At 37.6% G+C, this 17,799-nt stretch overlaps 2 protein-coding genes across 5 annotated transcripts; both read left to right on the forward strand.

Annotated features, from left to right (window-relative positions):
- The first annotated feature begins 1,212 nt into the window (after window positions 1-1,212).
- On the forward strand, window positions 1,213-5,262 carry LOC147530400 (uncharacterized). 4 transcript variants are annotated; one of them, XM_086651371.1, is made up of 7 exons: window positions 1,232-1,350; window positions 1,725-1,846; window positions 1,951-2,034; window positions 2,377-2,437; window positions 3,033-3,213; window positions 4,485-4,611; window positions 4,821-5,262. In XM_086651371.1, the coding sequence occupies exons 5-7, from the start codon at window positions 3,044-3,046 to the stop codon at window positions 4,902-4,904; spliced, it is 381 nt and encodes a 126-aa protein (XP_086507497.1). In that variant the 5' UTR covers window positions 1,232-1,350; window positions 1,725-1,846; window positions 1,951-2,034; window positions 2,377-2,437; window positions 3,033-3,043; the 3' UTR covers window positions 4,905-5,262. The 4 variants fall into 4 exon arrangements, with proteins under 4 accessions (XP_086507499.1, XP_086507497.1, XP_086507498.1 ...); XM_086651372.1 differs by lacking the exon at window positions 1,725-1,846 and having other exon boundaries at window positions 1,938-2,034; XM_086651370.1 differs by lacking the exon at window positions 1,725-1,846.
- A 4,915-nt stretch (window positions 5,263-10,177) lies between these two features.
- LOC147530401 (large ribosomal subunit protein uL6c-like) lies at window positions 10,178-11,947 on the forward strand. The gene is made up of 3 exons (XM_086651359.1): window positions 10,178-10,231; window positions 10,662-10,970; window positions 11,487-11,947. The coding sequence occupies exons 1-3, from the start codon at window positions 10,197-10,199 to the stop codon at window positions 11,821-11,823; spliced, it is 681 nt and encodes a 226-aa protein (XP_086507485.1). The 5' UTR covers window positions 10,178-10,196; the 3' UTR covers window positions 11,824-11,947.
- The last annotated feature ends 5,852 nt before the right edge of the window (window positions 11,948-17,799 follow it).

The raw sequence follows: 17,799 nt of genomic DNA on the forward strand, positions 1-17,799 counted from the left end.
TAGAAATTATTAGTATAATATATTTCACGAAAACTACCCATCTTTTTTGGTAGTCTTGTTCTTGGTCTTAGTTGACAAGGGAAAAGATGGAATCTTTGATAATGTAAATCTTATATATTACGATTTTTTTCGTAGTCCAACTGTTCATTATTATTCTTAGAAGTTTTCCTTTGGTAAGCAACAGAAGGAATCCTAATTTATTGATCACAATTGTAGGAATGTATCCCAATTTTGGCCTTTGGGTGATCAGGGAATGAGTTTAATAGTCCCACCTGTTCCGGAGAGCGTCTAGAGCTTGGACTATAGGTGTGGTCTTAAGATTGGTAAATACCAAGCCTCTTGGGTAGGCTCGTAGGGACTTTGCCTAGAATAGAGCCTCGTATCCGTTGGATATGGGTTTCTCCCGTCCCTTCCATTTACACTTACAGATAAAAGGTAAGGATCAAGATATTCAAAACGGAAAAATTATCGATAACTTTCAAGGTCTAGGTCAGTAGGACGTTGCAAATACAACTATAGTAGTTGGAATGGTAATCTTTGCGGAAAAACGTCAAGGAAAGAAAAATTTCAGAATAAAGCAAAAATTTGATGTGACTCCTCATGATTGGAGCTTTCTCAGAAGTTCGACGTGGCTTCCCATGAATGGAGCGGAAGTGGACATGAATCATCGAAAGCTCCAATCATGGGAAGCCACGTCTGATTTCTACCTAGACTTTCTTGTTTCCTATTTTTTTTTGTTTCCTTGAAGACAAAACGACTCTCCCTAGACCAAATAGAGAGATTCATTAACATGTGCTGAGCCTATTTCTTTTTTTTGTTGAAAGATGGGCTGAGCCTATTCTACTTTTTTTTTTCTCATGTCAAATGAGACATTACAAGGAGACCTCAAATTACCTGATTACTTGGTGTCCTCCCTTACAAGGGCGGAACTAGCAAGAGACCACTCCTGGCTGCAGACCACCCCTGGCTGCACACGCCAGCGATGAGATGAAAACCGCCCCATTCAGTGGTTCCCGTGCCACCACAATGGCATGGCATCGAAAGAGTGACCGCAACCTGTCCCTGACCAGCTCGTGAGTAGCATCGCATCCCGCTTCTGGTCGACACAGCGTAGCGTCGCAGTCTCGATGCAGCAGTGTACACGTAGCTCGGATAGCATGCAGCAGCCAGGGGTAATCTCCTTAATTTCTCATGAAGGTTGGGCATTTTGGTAAAGCAGCCAGGTTTTTTTTTTCTATTACCAATCTGTTCACAAACTATAGAAGTAGAGAGAGAAAGAGCCGTGAATGCAAACTACATCCGACTATTGGAGAGGGGGAAATCGAACCTAGGGCTTGAGCTAATCCAAAGGTAAAATCCATCATTTTAATTTTTAGGGTTACTTGAACTCTTTGAAAATCCATTTCTAGGTCAGAAATAAATTTGATTTTGAGGAATAAAGTTGATTAGTATAAAGTTAGGAATAATTTAGTTACTTGTTATTGAATTATTGATGTTACTTATTAGAGCCTAGAGTTAATTAGGTGATTTTGTTCTTCAATCTTTAAATTTTGTGATTTCTGATTAGTTATTTAGAGGAAATTAATTCAAATATCTGAATTTCACTTTCCTGACAGAATCAAATTAATTTTGTAAGCATGTTCATAGTAAATCAGTTACTTCATTGATCGTATGCGCAGTAATAGTTTGTAATTTTCGATTAATCTCGCAATTTTCTCTATTAGATTTTGCATCATGGACTCTCTATGTTTGCGCTTTCCCTTTCACTGATTAGTGGCCAAGGACAAATTTACATATTAATGGTTCTATTTTCCGAAAACACAACTCTTTTCGTAAATTTCAGATGGTAAGCTTTCGCTGACCGAGATTTCGTTCCTTCTCAACATGATTTTCTTAACAGTTAACACCAATTCGCTTTTTTGCTTATCATCAATCAGAACACATTTTCAGGTACCAGGTACCTGGATTTGTCTGGAAAAAAAGGGTTCTAAGCTTTACATCTTCAACGGCATTGCCTTGTTCCTCGGTTGGCTGGTAAATAACCACCCTTAGACAACATTCACCAGATCCAATATATACTCAGTAGATTTCACATTCTATCTTCATTTTATCAATTCATGCTCATATGTATTCTATGAGATATTTGTACTAGCAGTGTTTTCTATCCAAAAATGGAATTCGAGTATCTCCACTAACTAAGCATTTGAAGAATTGCTAATTGTTGACCTTTTCTTAACATGATTTTTATGCTTGCAATTTTGTGACTCAGGTTGCAAGGGTTCTTTGGTTTATCTTCATCTTCACTCACATGTTTTTCCAGTATTGTATAGATAAATCCTTGGTATATGATATATTGTGAAATGTTTGTTTTGATAGGTAGTCTTTTGGACAAAGTAACAGATATAATTGCAACAGAGGAACTTCGCATTCTTAATAGGTATGCTCGTACTTTTCATATATGGTTTGTGAAGATAATGTTGCAACATTGTACTTTGACACAAAAAATTGCCTTTACATGTTACTTTCAGCTATTATATATTTACTGTAAGAAGAATTTCGTTATAAAAAAATTAGGCTAGTCCTGTATAGTTTCAAATCCTGGCTCCGCCCTTGGTTATGGCGGTGGTGGATGGTGATGTCGTAATGATGGTTATAATGAACTCCATTGGCACACACACCACTAAACTGATATTTGACGGAAAAAATACAATTGAGGGTTAAACTAGTCATATCTCGAAAATGGGGGTGAACTGCAAATATCACTATAGTTGGGACTTGGGCCTGTTTGGGTGGGTGCCCATATAACTTCCCATGAAAATCAAGCCATTTTGGGTCTCCTCCTCCTCCTCCTCCTCCTCCTCCTCCTCCTCCTCCTCCAAAGTTCCAAACTTGTACTGCAAATTACGTTCTAGTTTTGGATATCTAGGGTTCTAAAGATGATATCATTTAGGATAGTCATTGAACTAGACAAATTTCTATTCAGTTTATTGTTGAATCAATCATAAAATGGAATTTTTGAAATGGGTATTCAGGATTTTGATTGATGGCGACTAAAAACACAATGAATTTAGGAGCTACTACTGAGAGGATAGGGCGTTCAGCTTCTGAGTTTAAAAGATGGGGAAGGAAATACCCATTTGTTAGATATGGACTTCCTCTCATTTCACTCACTATTTTTGGATCTCTTGGTCTTGGTCATCTCTTGCAAGGCAGGTTTGTGTTCTTCTTTATTTGTTTTCTTCGAAATTTAGGGTTCATATTATAAGTTTTCATAGCTATCAATCTAGCATGTTGGTGTTAGTCATCTCTAGATTCAAGCCGGACTGGTGCGCCCATACAAGCCATGTTTATTGTTATCGTATATGCATTAGCCGATATACAATGTATAGGATAAATCACTATATATTGATTACTTAGGTTGTCTTAGACTCTTAGATTGGTGCGTTTGTTTAGAAAATGAGTTGTTTACTACATTGTCCGTAATGTTTATGCTAACTTTTTTCGTTCTAAGACTGAAATTTAGACCTAAAAGTGAAGCAATATCTTGGTTGGAAGAAATCATATCATGGGTAAAGAGTCGATAGTTTGAAGATTTTTTTTTATTCGGGTCTTTAGGTTGGTATAAACTCATACGTACGTCCGTTCGTCATGATCTACCACCTTTCATATTTAAGTTTCAAAGAAGCAAAAAAAATATTTCCATTGCTGTATAAGAAATTCTCCTAACCCATAATAGCGATGAAGTCTCCCACTCGTTCCCACAACAAAATGGTAACAGCGCCTATATTTGAATACATCATTCTTCATAGTATGTATGTCTCCCACCTTGCATAAACTTGGTTGCGCACAGCTTTAGTTGAGAAGTCGTAAAATCAGCTGTATTTGAGGCCATTCTCAGTACAAAAAATGGGGCCGAAAACTCAATTTTCTGTTGATCGTGGTTAAACCAACATGCCAATGTTGTTTTAGACTTGGACTCCCTATGCGGACGTATGTGCAAAATCTTTTTACTAGGCCATCTTGTAGAGAAAAGGAAATCTCATTCATAAGGAACACAAAACTAACAAGAAACAATATGCAAAGACTCAATGAGATGAACGACGCTTCATGTAGAGACTAACAACAATCAAAATTGTGGGAGGATGAAATCGTGTTTGATACTTATCCATTATCATAGTTTCTAGATTCTCCTAGCTCTACACATTGTATGCTATCTTGCACACTAACAAGGTCCGATTTACGAATTTCTAAACACCCTGAGATCTACAAGGGTAAAGCTAGTGCTTGTTTGTAGTATCTACATTACCTGGTTATAGGATCATCTTTTGTTCTTCAGATATTCGCTTTATTTCCTGTAATTGTTGTCTTCTTATTTCAAGAAGTAAGAACTAAGAAATATAATTAGATTTGATTCGTCGTTTGGAGATTAATAACCCATCTCAAGTTTCTTCTTTTCTGATATCTTTGGAACTTCCATTTTTCAGCAAAGACGTGGCTAAGGTGAAAGATGATCATGAATGGGAGATAATTGAGACTAGAGAAGCTTTATCTAGAACAGGACCTGTGAACTTGTACAAGCCAAAGAAGATTTCACTTGAAGATGAGCTCAAGGTATCGTTTTTTCTCAAACTAGTTTCATATTGGACTACAAAATCTTACAAACTTAAACTAGTTGTATCGCCGGACATTTGATATGATCAAGAATTCAATGAGCAATGAGAACAATTTTCCCCGTTATTTTCATCGTTCGTCTTTCTTGATTATATGGCGAAGAATATAGAAAACTGTAGCTTATTGTTCTTGTTTTTTTTTTTTTGCAGGCATTCAAAGAGAAAGTTGACATAGACAACTATGAGTATAAGAAAATTCCAAAACCAAATGAAATCAAGGCAAACCAGAACTAAGCTCTCTCTCTGTCTCTCTTTAGAAACAGATTTGGTTCCTTTTTGTAACTCAATGAGAATCTATACAAGTACTTGTGTCTCCAAAATAAAGTTGATCTTCATTTTTGGTCTCTGAGTTATCTGTATATAAAATGGAGTAGTTTTTCATTTTCTTTTTCTTGTAATAACAAAACCAGATGTCTCAGTCTCACCACTCCTACATCTAGAAGTGATGGGAGATCCTCAAGAATGTAAAGAACTCAATATCTGTTTGGTATGCTATAAATTTGGGACTTCAAAGATGTGACAACTTTGGGTGGGCTTGTGTAACCTTTGTTACAAGTTAGTGCGACTTATTCTTTGCTATTTTTCAGGATTAGTTGAATGAGTCTTTAGTTATTAGTCTTCAGCTTATTTAGGAGTTAGTGGAGTCTGTTATGCTGTTAGTGGAGTCTATTACGAAGTATGTGGGTTAGTGGACTAAGTGGAGTCAGTTTTATTTTGAGCTTCTTTCTATTATAAATAGAGAATGTAATCTGAACTGAGAGACACATCAGACTCAGTTGTTTCTTATCTTTGTTGAGAAATAAATTACTTTCTCTAATCTCTCTTCTAGTACAAACACTCTCTGTTAATTTGTGACATGGTACCAGAGCCAGGTTGCACATCAAGTGTTTGAGTTTATTACTGAGTGAAGTTGTGTTCCTTGAGTCTGTGAAATTTGAAGAACTTTGAGTTTTGTAGCTGTTTTCTTAAAGATGAATGGTGTTTCTAATATCTCTATAGACAAACTTGTTGGTAACAATTATAGTTACTGGAAGTTATGTATGGAAGCTTATCTACAAGGGCAGGATTTATGAGACTTAATATCTGGTGATGAAATGGTAATTCCAGATGATACACCCCAAAATGCCGAGTTACGGCGAAAATGGAAGATTAAGTGTGGTAAAGCTTTGTTTGCTCTGCGAACATCGATTAGCAAAGAGTACATTGAGCATGTTCGTGATGTAAAATCACTGAAACAAGTATGGGATACACTTGAAAGATTGTTTACTCAAAAGAACACGATGCGGCTGCAATATTTGGAAAATGAACTGGCTGGAATGGTGCGTGCAAAGTAATATGTCTATTCCAGAATATTTTTTGAAAATTAAGAATGTGTGTGCTGAAATTTCAGAACTGGATTCTGAAGAACCTATTAGTGAAGCGCGATTACGCCGCTACCTTATTCGTGGGTTGAGAAAAGATTTTATGCCGTTTATTTCTTCGGTACAAGGATGGGCAAATCAACCATCAATCATTGAGCTAGAGAATCTACTAACTAATCAAGAAGAGTTAATGAAACAAATGTCCAACAATAACAAAGGTCTCTCTCAGGCGGATGATGTTCTTTATACCAAAGATCAAGAAAACATTTCCTCGAAGACTTCTCCAGGTGATGGCAAACAGTTTTATACAGAAGGACAATCTAAAAGTATCTCAAGAAGCTGTTACAGATGTGGAAAACTAGGGCACATAAAGCAGAACTGTCGGGTAAGAATTATATGCAATCGGTGTGGGAAATCAGGCCATATCAAACAAAACTGTCGTGTCAAATTCATTGGTTCAGATGCAAATGCTGCTTATGAAAGTAATGAATCCGAAAATCCAGAATGGGAGCAATGTTTTTCAATTGAAGCCATTGATCAATCGCATCACAGCAATGCACCTACCAGCTCTTTGAACTCCATAGACTACAACAAAGAATGGATCATGGACTCAGGTTGCTCTCATCATGCTACGGGAGATGTTTCATTGCTTACTAATGTCCGTGAACATTACGGGAAAAAGGCCATCTTAACCGCTGATAATTCATTACATCCCGTAATGAAAGAAGGATCTGTAATGGTGGATAACTCAAATGGGAGAGGTCTTTCCCTCCAAGATGTTTATCATGTCCCAGGGCTAAGAATCTGGCTTCAGTCTCTCAAATAACAAATTCTGGAAGGTATGTTTTGTTTTGTCCAGATAGTGTTAAAATTCTTTCAAATCTAAAACATATTGAAGCTGATATTTTATTTACTGGCAAAAGAAAAGAATCATTATATGTATTGTCAGCAAGTGAAGTCTATGTTGAAAAGACGTGCCAAAATGAAAGTGCAACACTTTGGCATGCTCGTTTGGGTCATATTGGCTATCAACTATTGCAGCAGATTTCCACAATGAAACTTCTTGGAGGTGTTCCATTGTTTAAGAAAATTCAGCATGAAGTAGTGTGTGCTGGTTGCCAATATGGAAAATCGCATCGTCTCCCCTTTCCAGATTCGAAAAATAGATCTTCTATTCCATTTCAGCTGGTTCATTCAGACCTTATGGGACCAACAAGAACACCTAGCTATACGGGACTTCATTATGTGATGGTTGTTGTGGACGATTTTTCTCGATTTACTTGGGTATACTTTATGAAACATAAAAGTGAAGCTCTCTCTAAGTTTATCCAGTTCAAACAGCTTGTGGAAAAAGAATTTGCATCATCAATTAAGTGTCTGCGCACAGATAATGGGGGAGAATTTATGTCTGACCACTTCTTTCGATATTGCAATGAATACGGTATTCGACGTCAAATGACTTGTCCACAAACCCCACAACAAAATGGGGTTGCCGAACGCAAGTTGGCACATCTTACAAACACAAGCTTATCATGGTTGCATGCTAAGAACCTCCCAAGAGAATTGTGGGCAGCAGCTATAACTACAGCATGTCATGTCATCAACCGCCTACCCCCGTGGCCAGGGACAGAATTATCTCCTTTTGAAGCTCTATATCAAATCAAGCCTAATGTAAGTTATTTTCGCATATTTGGCTCTATTTGTTACGTTCATATACCGAAAAATAATCGTACTAAACTTGACCCAAAGGCAAGTAGATGTATCTTTGTTGGTTATGACACTCACAGGAAAGGATGGAGATGCATGGATCTAGAAACAAAGAGAGTTACTGTCTCTCGTGATGTGGTTTTTGATGAAGTATCATTATATCAATCTGGTTCAGATATTGGAATAAACAAAACTGATCGAGCACCTCTTTTTAGTGATACTACAGTAGAAGAAAGAGAAGAAAATGATTCTCCACTAGAAGAAACTGTTCAACAAGATGAGAATGCAATTCGGAGGTCATCTAGGCAGCGAAGACAACCTGATTATTTAACTGACTATCAAGTAAACAATTGTAGTATTGTGTCATGCTTTCTTATGGGAGATTTTTCAGAATCAGAACTTAAGTGTTACAATGAAGCAAAAGGTTTTCCAGAATGGGAGGAAGCAATGCGAGATGAAATATCAGCTTTACACAAGAATACCACATGGGAACTTGTTCCAAAACCTAAGGATGTTGAACCAGTCACTTGCAAATGGGTCTACAAGTTAAAGAGGAATGTTAATGGCACCATTGATAGGTATAAAGCTCGCCTGGTTGCACGTGGTTTTTCTCAACAATATGGTCTTGATTATGAAGAGACCTTTAGCCCTGTAGCTAAAATGGTAACTATTCGAACGACTATTTCATTGGCTGCCTACAAAGGCTGGAAATTGTGGCAGCTTGACGTGAAGAATGCGTTTCTCTATGGAGAACTAGATCGGGACATTTTTATGGAGCAACCACATGGCTTTATATCAAAGGAATTCCCAAACTACGTGTGCCGATTAAAGAAGGCACTATATGGCCTAAAGCAGGCTCCTCGTGCTTGGTATGGTAAGATTTCTCAATACCTTGACTTTTGTGGCTTTAAATCTTCAAATGCAGATCCCAGCCTATTTATTAGGAACACATCAACCATGTATACAATTCTCCTTCTCTATGTGGACGATATGATCATTACCGGAGAAAACGAACTTGAAATAAGCCGTCTTCGAGATGATTTATCAGTTCGCTTTGAAATGAAGAGTCTGGGTGAAGTTAGCTGTTTCCTAGGCTTGGAAGTTGAAAAATCAGATGGGTACTTTCTCTCTCAAAAAAGGTATGCATTAAGTTTATTGAATCGATTTCAAATGGAGGAGTCAAAAATGATGACCACTCCTATGGAACCTAGTTTGAAATTAATTAAGAAGGAAGGGGAACTATTGGAAGATGCAACAATTTATCGACAACTAGTTGGTAGTTTATTTTATTTAACTATCACAAGACCCGATATAGCATATTCAGTTGGAGTAATATCTCAATTTATGGACAAACCATGCACGGGTCATTTAATTGCAGCAAAGAGGATTCTCCGCTACATAAAAGGGACTCACAATTTCGGTTTAATGTACAAGCAACATGTATCGTTCTCCCTAGGTGGGTATGTAGATGCAGATTGGGCAGGAGACGTGAATGATAGACGTTCGACAACTGGTTATTGCTTCAACACAGGCTCAGCTGCAATATCGTGGTGCAGTAAAAAGCAAGCTACTGTTGCTCTTTCAAGTTGTGAAGCTGAATATGTTGCATCAACTATGGCCACTCAAGAGTGTATTTGGCTGAAAAGACTCATCCAAGAAATCAATTCAGGTATGGACTATCCAATCCCCATTCGATGTGACAATGAAAGTGCAAAAAAGCTTGCTGAAAATCCAGTGTTTCATGCACGTACAAAACACATCGAAACACACTACCATTTTGTTCGAGAGAAGGTATTAACTCGAGACATCGAGTTGCAGAAAGTACGAAGTGAAGATCAAGTCGCTGACATCTTTACAAAAGCCCTCGATAAAGCTAAATTTGAAGCCTTCCGAACTGCTCTTGGTATTGTCAACCCAAAGTCCGCACTAAGGGGGAGTGTTACAAGTTAGTGCGACTTATTCTTTGCTATTTTTCAGGATTAGTTGAATGAGTCTTTAGTTATTAGTCTTCAGCTTATTTAGGAGTTAGTGGAGTCTGTTATGCTGTTAGTGGAGTCTATTACGAAGTATGTGGGTTAGTGGACTAAGTGGAGTCAGTTTTATTTTGAGCTTCTTTTTATTATAAATAGAGAATGTAATCTGAACTGAGAAACACATCAGACTCAGTTGTTTCTTATCTTTGTTGAGAAATAAATTACTTTCTCTAATCTCTCTTCTAGTACAAACACTCTCTGTTAATTTGTGACAACCTTCTCCGACAACAAAACTCCTTATTTGTTGGTTTTGGGTCCGGGTGTCTAAAGTAAAGACAACATCGATAACGATTTTGGTAGTCTCACATCTATTGGAGAATCTGGAGCCTGAATTATACGTGTGCGCTCAACCTTAGTAAATATCAAAGCCTTTAAAGTGGCTCGTGGAGTCTTCTCTTTAGTTAGCTTACCTCGCTCAACCAACCATGGCTTCTTCAGTCACCACTTCTTTCTCCTCTTGGTAAATCTTCTTCTACTCCTATCTTTCCCTAATGTTAGAGGACAATTTCAACTTGGGTTTTACTTTGTTATTATTTTTATTGTATTTGAAGATGATTTTGCTTATGAATTTACAGTTTTAATGGCAGAACAATGAAATTTGCTTCAATTATGATCAGTATTTTCTGAAAAAAAAACCCTCATTTTTAAAGGTTAAACAATGGAATCTAAAATGGGTATGGGAGTAATTGCTAGGAAAGGTTAAAAGTTGGGAGCAATTGGGGTTGGGGTTTTCATTAATGTAATGATTTTCTGACTTGCCTATGAAGTACTTGATATAATGTCTGAGTGATATAACTTAATTCTTGTTTCTACATTGTTTTTCCCAATTTTAGGGGAAATGGGTAGTTCAAAGATTGATGTCTTAGATGAGTTTCTTTCTTGTGTTTCAGCAATTTGAGATCTGGGTTTTTTGGCGAGCTAAGTGAAATGCGGGTAGCTAGTGTTCCCGTTTCTCGTGTTGGTTTTTTGAGGAAAGGGATAGAGTGCAAGGAATCAAGAATCGGAAAGAACCCAATTGAGGTACCATCGAATGTCACGATCTTATTGGAAGGCCAGGACTTGAAAGTAAAGGGTCCTCTTGGGGAGCTCTCAAGGACTTACCCTCGTGAGGTGAAAGTCGAGAAAGTAGAATCTGGTCAACTTAGAGTTAGTAAAGCAATGGATACTAGACGAGCTAACCAGATGCACGGGCTTTTCAGGTAATCGTCTTTCCTCCATTTATGTACATCGGTCGGATGAAATAGGTTGTTTGTAATTTCATTTTCAAAATGATTTTAGAATGGATACTTTAACTTATCTCTGTTAATATCGAACTTTTTAGTCATTCATTTCCCCCGTGTTGGATAAACTATGCTATTCTTAGGTAGCTTTAGAATTATCGTAGAAAACCAGTGTTAAAACATACAAGATACTTGGGTCGAAAAGTACACTGAGAAGACTTAACCAGACTTCCCATATTTCGGTAGATTTGAAGGGAAGATGGTTTGAAAATTGAACTTCAATAGACATGAAAAAAGCTAGAGTAATAGACCCGAAAGGTTTAAAACACCAACATTTGCTTTTGAACTTCGACTTTCTATGTTGATATTCATCTCTTATTTAAATACTTCCACCCTGTTAAAATGGTAGAATCGAAGTATAGATATTGGATGAATAGGTAAAACTCCTTAGTTATAAGGCGGGAACTCTTACGTGTCGATTTTGATTTGATGCAGGACTCTTACTGATAATATGGTGGTGGGTGTATCTAAAGGATTTGAGAAGAAACTTCAATTAATAGGAGTTGGATATCGTGCTATGTTAGAAAACAAGGACTTGGTATTAAATCTTGGGTTCTCTCACCCGGTAAAGATGGAAATTCCCGACGGTATCCAAGTGAAGGTAGAAGAAAACACTAGAATTACAGTTAGTGGATATGATAAGTGTGCTATCGGTCAATTTGCCGCTTCAATTAGAAAATGGAGGCCTCCGGAACCATACAAAGGAAAGGGAGTCAAATACGCGGACGAAATTGTTAGAAGAAAGGAAGGAAAAGCTGGAAAGAAGAAGTAGAATGGGTAATATCTGTTTCTTTATCTTTTTAACCCTAATTTTCATCGAATGTATTGAATGTATTTTGATTGCTTGTTAGAACCGAACTATTTCATCTATGAAATGAATTTATTCTCATTTGCTATACAGTTCTACTTAATGTGACTAAACACGAAGGCCTCCAAGGCTCCACCTATAAAATAGTCACTGATGGACCGTTATAACGATAACTCGTATGGACTGCTATTCTTTTCATTTACGATTATTGTTCTCTTTCACTGTTATTTCAACAGAAAACAGATTTTCTTCTTGCTCCAGTCCCAAAGAAAGTCATTGTCTTCGGTGCTGTTTGTTTTTTTAAATTTTCAGATCTGAAATCTGAATTGAGATCCAATTCAGATTTCAAATGTTTGTTTTTGGATTTTAGCTTAATCTGAAATTTTAACTGAAATTAATACATGTCTGAATTGGCTGAGTAAATGTCCAAACATTTCAGACTTCAAAACAAGTCTGAAAAATGTGTCCAACATCTGAAAATGTGCAAAAGACATTTATAACCCTGTTAAAATCTAAAATACCAAACTACATCCTTCTTCCCACCACCACCAGACCCGAACTGAACCCCACCACCACCACCACCAAACCCGACTGAACCACCACCACACCCGACTGAACCACCACCACACCCGAGTGAACCGCCACCACCACCACACCCGAGTGAACCGCCACCACCACCACACCCGAAATGAACCACCACCACCAGATCTGAGCACCACCACCAAATTAGACCCAAACACCACCACCAGACCTAACACCACCAGATCTGAACACCACCACCAGATCAGACCCGAACACCACCACCACCACCAGTCCTAACACCATTGAACCCAAACACAACCAAACTCGAACACCACCACCACCAGTCCTCACACCACCGAACCCAAACACAACCAAACCCGAACACCACCACCACCACTAAATACACCACCACAACAAAAAGGCAGCACCACCACACCAGCACAAACCAATCATCGGTTAAGAGAGAGGGGGGAGAGATAGATATTGATAAAGATCTTGTCGAGGAGAGAGAGAGAGGAACTAAGAGAGAGGGATGTAGACTTTACCCGGAGAGATAGAGAGAGCGCCGGGACAGACATGTCGCCGGAGAGAAGCTCACAGAGTGGAGAGGGAGAGAGAGACAAAATGGAGAGAGAGAGAGAGATTGATAAGTTTAGGGTTTAGTTTTCTTTTTATTTGAGAGAAAGAGTAGGGTTTTGTAAAATTAGGATTTTATATGAAAACTATTAAATAGGGGTAAAAATGTAAAACTGTTGATTCAGACATAAAAATTCAGATTTAAAAAACAAACATCAAACTTACAAAGTAATCAGCCAATTGAGATTCAACCAATTCAGTTCAGCCAATTCAGATTCAGCCAATTCAGATTCAGACATATAAAAAAAAACAAACAGCACCTTCATTGGTGACCAATGAGCCATTGCCTCTATGGGCATGTTTGGCGGGCGGGAAAGGAATGTGATCACCAAGTTAAGGGTTTCAATGAGTCATTTTTGTTCTGTTCTAGTGGGTGGCGTCTTTATCTGAGTTGGGTCTTTGGGTGAGATTTTTATAGTTGGGACCCAATTCGGTAAGGTTGTCATAACGAAAACAATTGTTTCTTGATAACATATGTTAATGAAAAAAATATCGTGTTTCTCTAGCAGAGAGAAGAAACTATGCTCCTTGGTACAAGGTTAGAGCCTAGCGTCTATATAAACAAAAGGAACTTATAAATTGAAAGCAAGTTCATTTGATACCAAGGTAGTCTGTAATGATGTTATGTTTTGATCCAACATTGTCCAGAATCAAATTAGAAGCCCCTTAAAAAAGGAACAATAGGAACCTTCAATGAGTAGAAAAAAAAGTGTTTCTACCCATAATTGTTCAGAACATTTGCGAGAATAGTCTTACATAGATCAGGGAATTTTACCAAATAAATTGTGAGATACCAATTCCATCGTTTTAGGGCGCAAAGTTATATTAACAATACAAGGTCATCAAATTGTCGACACAAATAAATTTAGAGCTCTTGTTGGGCTATAGGCCCGGTCTTGTTAGTATTTGAGTGGGCGGTTATCGAGCTTATCACATCTATGATGTATCAAATGTCAAATATCACGACGTACGTAGATCGTAGTCTGTCTTCCAAAAAAGAAAAATTAGGGCTCCCAACCACCACCACCATGTCATAACAGTTTTCAAACATAAAAAACGAAGTCAAGCTGGTTCCTGGAAGAAAAATAAACCAATTTGGTCGGGTTAGATTCGGCCCCCTAATTTTTCAGATTTGAATGTCTGATTGGAGATGCACTGACATAATCAAGACAAATAGACACGACATTTTTTTTTTGACAACATAACATCTATTGATTCAAAATACTAGTGGAGATGTTACATCGAGATAACAAGCAGTTAGGAAAGCAGTTAGTAATACAAGTTTTGCTTCTCCTAGAGTTCACAGCTAGATTATGTGATAAGCTGTTAAACTTACGGTTAATATAAACAAAAGATAATATATCAAAAGTTGAAACAAGGCTCCTGATTTGCTTCAAAACATGAAGAGATGTCCAATGAGTTGAGTGATTCCGTCGATTAAGAAAGTTATTTACATTCATTGAATCTCCCTCCAAAATGACCTGCTTGAGATGATGATCTATAGCCCATCTAATACCATGCAGGCAAGCCTTGCTTTCTCCCTCATCTACTGACCTGCTGAAGTAGGTGCAGGATTCTCTTGCGAGCTGGGTTCCTGTGGAGTCTGAAATAACAATAGCAACATAAGTATTAAGAGTTGATTTGTCCCAAGCTGCATCACAGTTAATTTTAAGACATCCTGGAGGAGGGGGTGTCCATTTTGAAGCTGATGATGAGTTGTTCTGTGAGTCTGTCTTCAAAAGCATAGTTTGATGAGTAATATAGCTGTTTATGACAGGAAGGAGATGATCCAAATTAGTTCAAGACCTTTGAATATTATATCACATCTGTGCTTCCATAGTATCCAAGCAGTGATCACAATGTTTTCAAGATGTGTGAGTGAATTGGGAGGAACATTTGGACTGTCAAGATTATAATAAGCCATGCACCATTCAATAGTGTTTCTCGGTTCAGCTTGGAAGTGATAAAATAGTCCCACTTTTTGAAACAATTCTCTAGTGTGTTTGCATTCCTGGATGAAATGAAGAGGAGTTTCTTCTAATTCTTTACACATGGGACATAGAGGTGAGATTCTTGTTGTGTAAGAATTCAGAAGAGCATTTATAGGCAATATATTCTGAGTAAGTTTCCATAGAAAAAGGATTATCCTTGGATGCAATCTTAGTTTCCACAAGAGTTTCCAAAAGGGAGTATTGGGATCTGATGGCAAACTTGTAGTGTGTATGAGATGTTTGTATAAAGATGAAACAGAGAAGTTACCAGATTGAGATAGGCTCCATTTTTGATTATCCGATGTACCAGTTATAGGTATGCTCAGAATTTTGTTGACTATGCTTGAAGGGAAGAGTTGATTAAGAATTGTTTGATTCCATGAGTTAGAAGTTGTGATGAGTTGAGAGACTTTATGATAACCTCTATCAAGATGGGGTAGTCCAAGTGGTAGCTCACCTGGAATCCATGAGTCCAACCATATGTCTATTGAAGAACCATTGCCCACCTCCCAGGTGATACAAGAATCCACTAGGTGTTGGTTGTTGCAAATATTCTTCCAAACCCAAGATGCATTTGGAGGGCAGTTAAGTCTATCCTTTGAGTGAAATTTGTATTTGCTTTGCAAGAAAGTAACCCATGTAGATTCAGGTTTATTTCTTAATTCCCAGTTCAGCTTACTTCTCAAAGAGATGTTATCTAAATGGACATTTCGAAAGCCTAAACCACCCAAGGATTTGGGTTTACATATGGAATTCCAGTTTTTGAGATAGAGAGTGTTTGAGTTTGGTTTTTTTCCCCACCAGAAATCTCTCTGAAGAGATGCTATGTCCTGTTTAATCTTGCAAGGAAGGTTAAATATAGACATCTGATATCTTGGGGCAGCAGACAGGGAAGATTTAATGAGCTCTCCTCTGCCTGTCTGAGATAGAATGTTCTTCTTCCAAGAGGCTAGTTTAGTCTTCAACTTTTCTAGGAGAGGAAGAAAAAATTTTATCTTCTTTTTTCCAATGAATATGTTAGAACCCAGGTATGGATCTTCTTGATTAATAGGCCTAACTTTGAGAATCCTGGAAACTATTCTACAATGCTTTTTATGAGCATTAGAACTAAAGAAGATACCACTTTTGTTGAAGTTAATTAGCTGCCCAGAGTAAGACCCAAAATTGTTAAGTAAGTCCAGGAGATGATGTACAGATGGAATATCCATTTTGAGGAAAAGAAGGCTATCATCTGCAAAAAAGAGATGAGAGATAGTTGGTGAGTGGAGGGATTGTTTAAATCCATGGAGGTGCCCTGTGATTTGAGCTTTAAGGAGCATTCTGCTGAGGAATTCCATACATATTATAAATAGATAGGGAGATAATGGGTCTCCCTGTCTTAGACCTCTAGAGGGACTGAATGAAGGGCCTGGAATTCCATTAAGTAAAACAGAGGTGGTGGTAGTGGTAATACATTGAGAAATCAATGTACAAAAAGTATCAGAAAAGCCCAAGTTGTTAAGAATATTCAGAAGAAAGGACCATTCAATTCTGTCAAAAGCCTTGCTCATATCCAGCTTGAGTCCAAAATACTTGTGTTTGCCTTTCAATGACTTCATAGAATGAGCAATTTCAGTAGCAAGAAGGATCTTATCTGACCCATGTCTGCCAGGAACAAATGCACTTTGAAGAGGACTGATAAAAGTATCCAAATAGGGTTTTAATCTGTTAGCAAGGAGTTTGGATATAATTTTATAAGTGCTGTTGCAGAGGCTGATTGGTCTAAATTCTGAAGGTGTTGTTGGGTTTTTTGTTTTTGAGATCAGAGCTATATGTGTATGGTTTATCTCCTGAGCTATAACTTTGGAAGTGAAGAAGTGTTGGACCATGCTAATTACATCAGAAGAAACAGTCTCCCAATTTTGGTGGAAGAAAGAAGGTGAATAACCATCTGGCCCTGGTGATTTGTCTGCTTTTAATTGGTGAACTGTATATGCAATTTCCTCCTCCAAAGGTATAGAAGTTAATAACTGATTGACATTATCAGTTATTATTGGTTGGAATAGCTCTGCCACTAGAGGAGTTTCTGGGGGTTTGATAGTTGTGAGGATGGAAGCAAAGTGTTTAAACAGTATGGATTCCATACCATTATTCTGTACAACCCAATTTCCTAGTTCATCTTGGAGTCCTTTGATTCTATTATTTCTAGCTCTAGATGAAGCCATAGCATGGAAAAACTTAGTGTTTCTATCACCCAGAGATACTATATTATCCCTGGACTTGAGTTTCCAAAATTTCTCCTGTTGGTCTAGAAGAGAATTTAGATGCTTGATAAGATCTGAATATTCTGTGTAGTCTGCACATTTATCTAATCTTGAAGAACATTGTGATATCTGAGTTTGAAGATTATTATAATGATGCTTGTTCCAATGCTGTAATATAGGTTGTAATTGAATAAGCTTTTGATGAACCTTAATTGAAGGAGATGCCTCCATTTCCTTGCTCCAATGATTTGTGATGATAAGAGAGAAATCCCTATCCTTAAACCAAATTGGATTGTACTTGAAAGGTCTCATACCTTGAGTGTCAGGTATGATGGTGTTGAGGAGAATGGGAGAGTGGTCTGATCCCAACCTTTGCAGGTGGGTGACAAGAGAGTGAGGGTATAAATTGAACCATTCTTGTGTACCTAATGCTCTGTCTAAATATTGTTGAACTAAAGTAGTACCTTGATGGTTATTGGACCAGGTGAATGGTGATCCAACATAAGGTGTCTCAACAAAACCCAAGTCCAGAATATGAGATGTCATGG

This window comes from Eschscholzia californica, unplaced genomic scaffold (assembly GCF_041429995.1).
Source record: "Eschscholzia californica isolate CP2 unplaced genomic scaffold, dmEscCali1.0.p SCAF_7, whole genome shotgun sequence".
Taxonomy (NCBI): Eukaryota; Viridiplantae; Streptophyta; class Magnoliopsida; order Ranunculales; family Papaveraceae; genus Eschscholzia; species Eschscholzia californica.

What these genes read in the sequence shown, in the direction of transcription:
- LOC147530400 (XM_086651373.1), top strand. Translation starts at nt 3,044, where the DNA reads ATGGCGACTAAAAACACAATGAATTTAGGAGCTACTACTGAGAGGATA. An exon ending in GGTCATCTCTTGCAAGGCAG is followed by an intron (nt 3,214 to 4,484) that starts GTTTGTGTTCTT and finishes TCCATTTTTCAG; the next exon opens with CAAAGACGTGGCTAAGGTGA. An exon ending in CACTTGAAGATGAGCTCAAG is followed by an intron (nt 4,612 to 4,820) that starts GTATCGTTTTTT and finishes TTTTTTTTGCAG; the next exon opens with GCATTCAAAGAGAAAGTTGA.
- LOC147530401 (XM_086651359.1), top strand. Translation starts at nt 10,197, where the DNA reads ATGGCTTCTTCAGTCACCACTTCTTTCTCCTCTTG. An exon ending in ACCACTTCTTTCTCCTCTTG is followed by an intron (nt 10,232 to 10,661) that starts GTAAATCTTCTT and finishes CTTGTGTTTCAG; the next exon opens with CAATTTGAGATCTGGGTTTT. An exon ending in CAGATGCACGGGCTTTTCAG is followed by an intron (nt 10,971 to 11,486) that starts GTAATCGTCTTT and finishes GATTTGATGCAG; the next exon opens with GACTCTTACTGATAATATGG.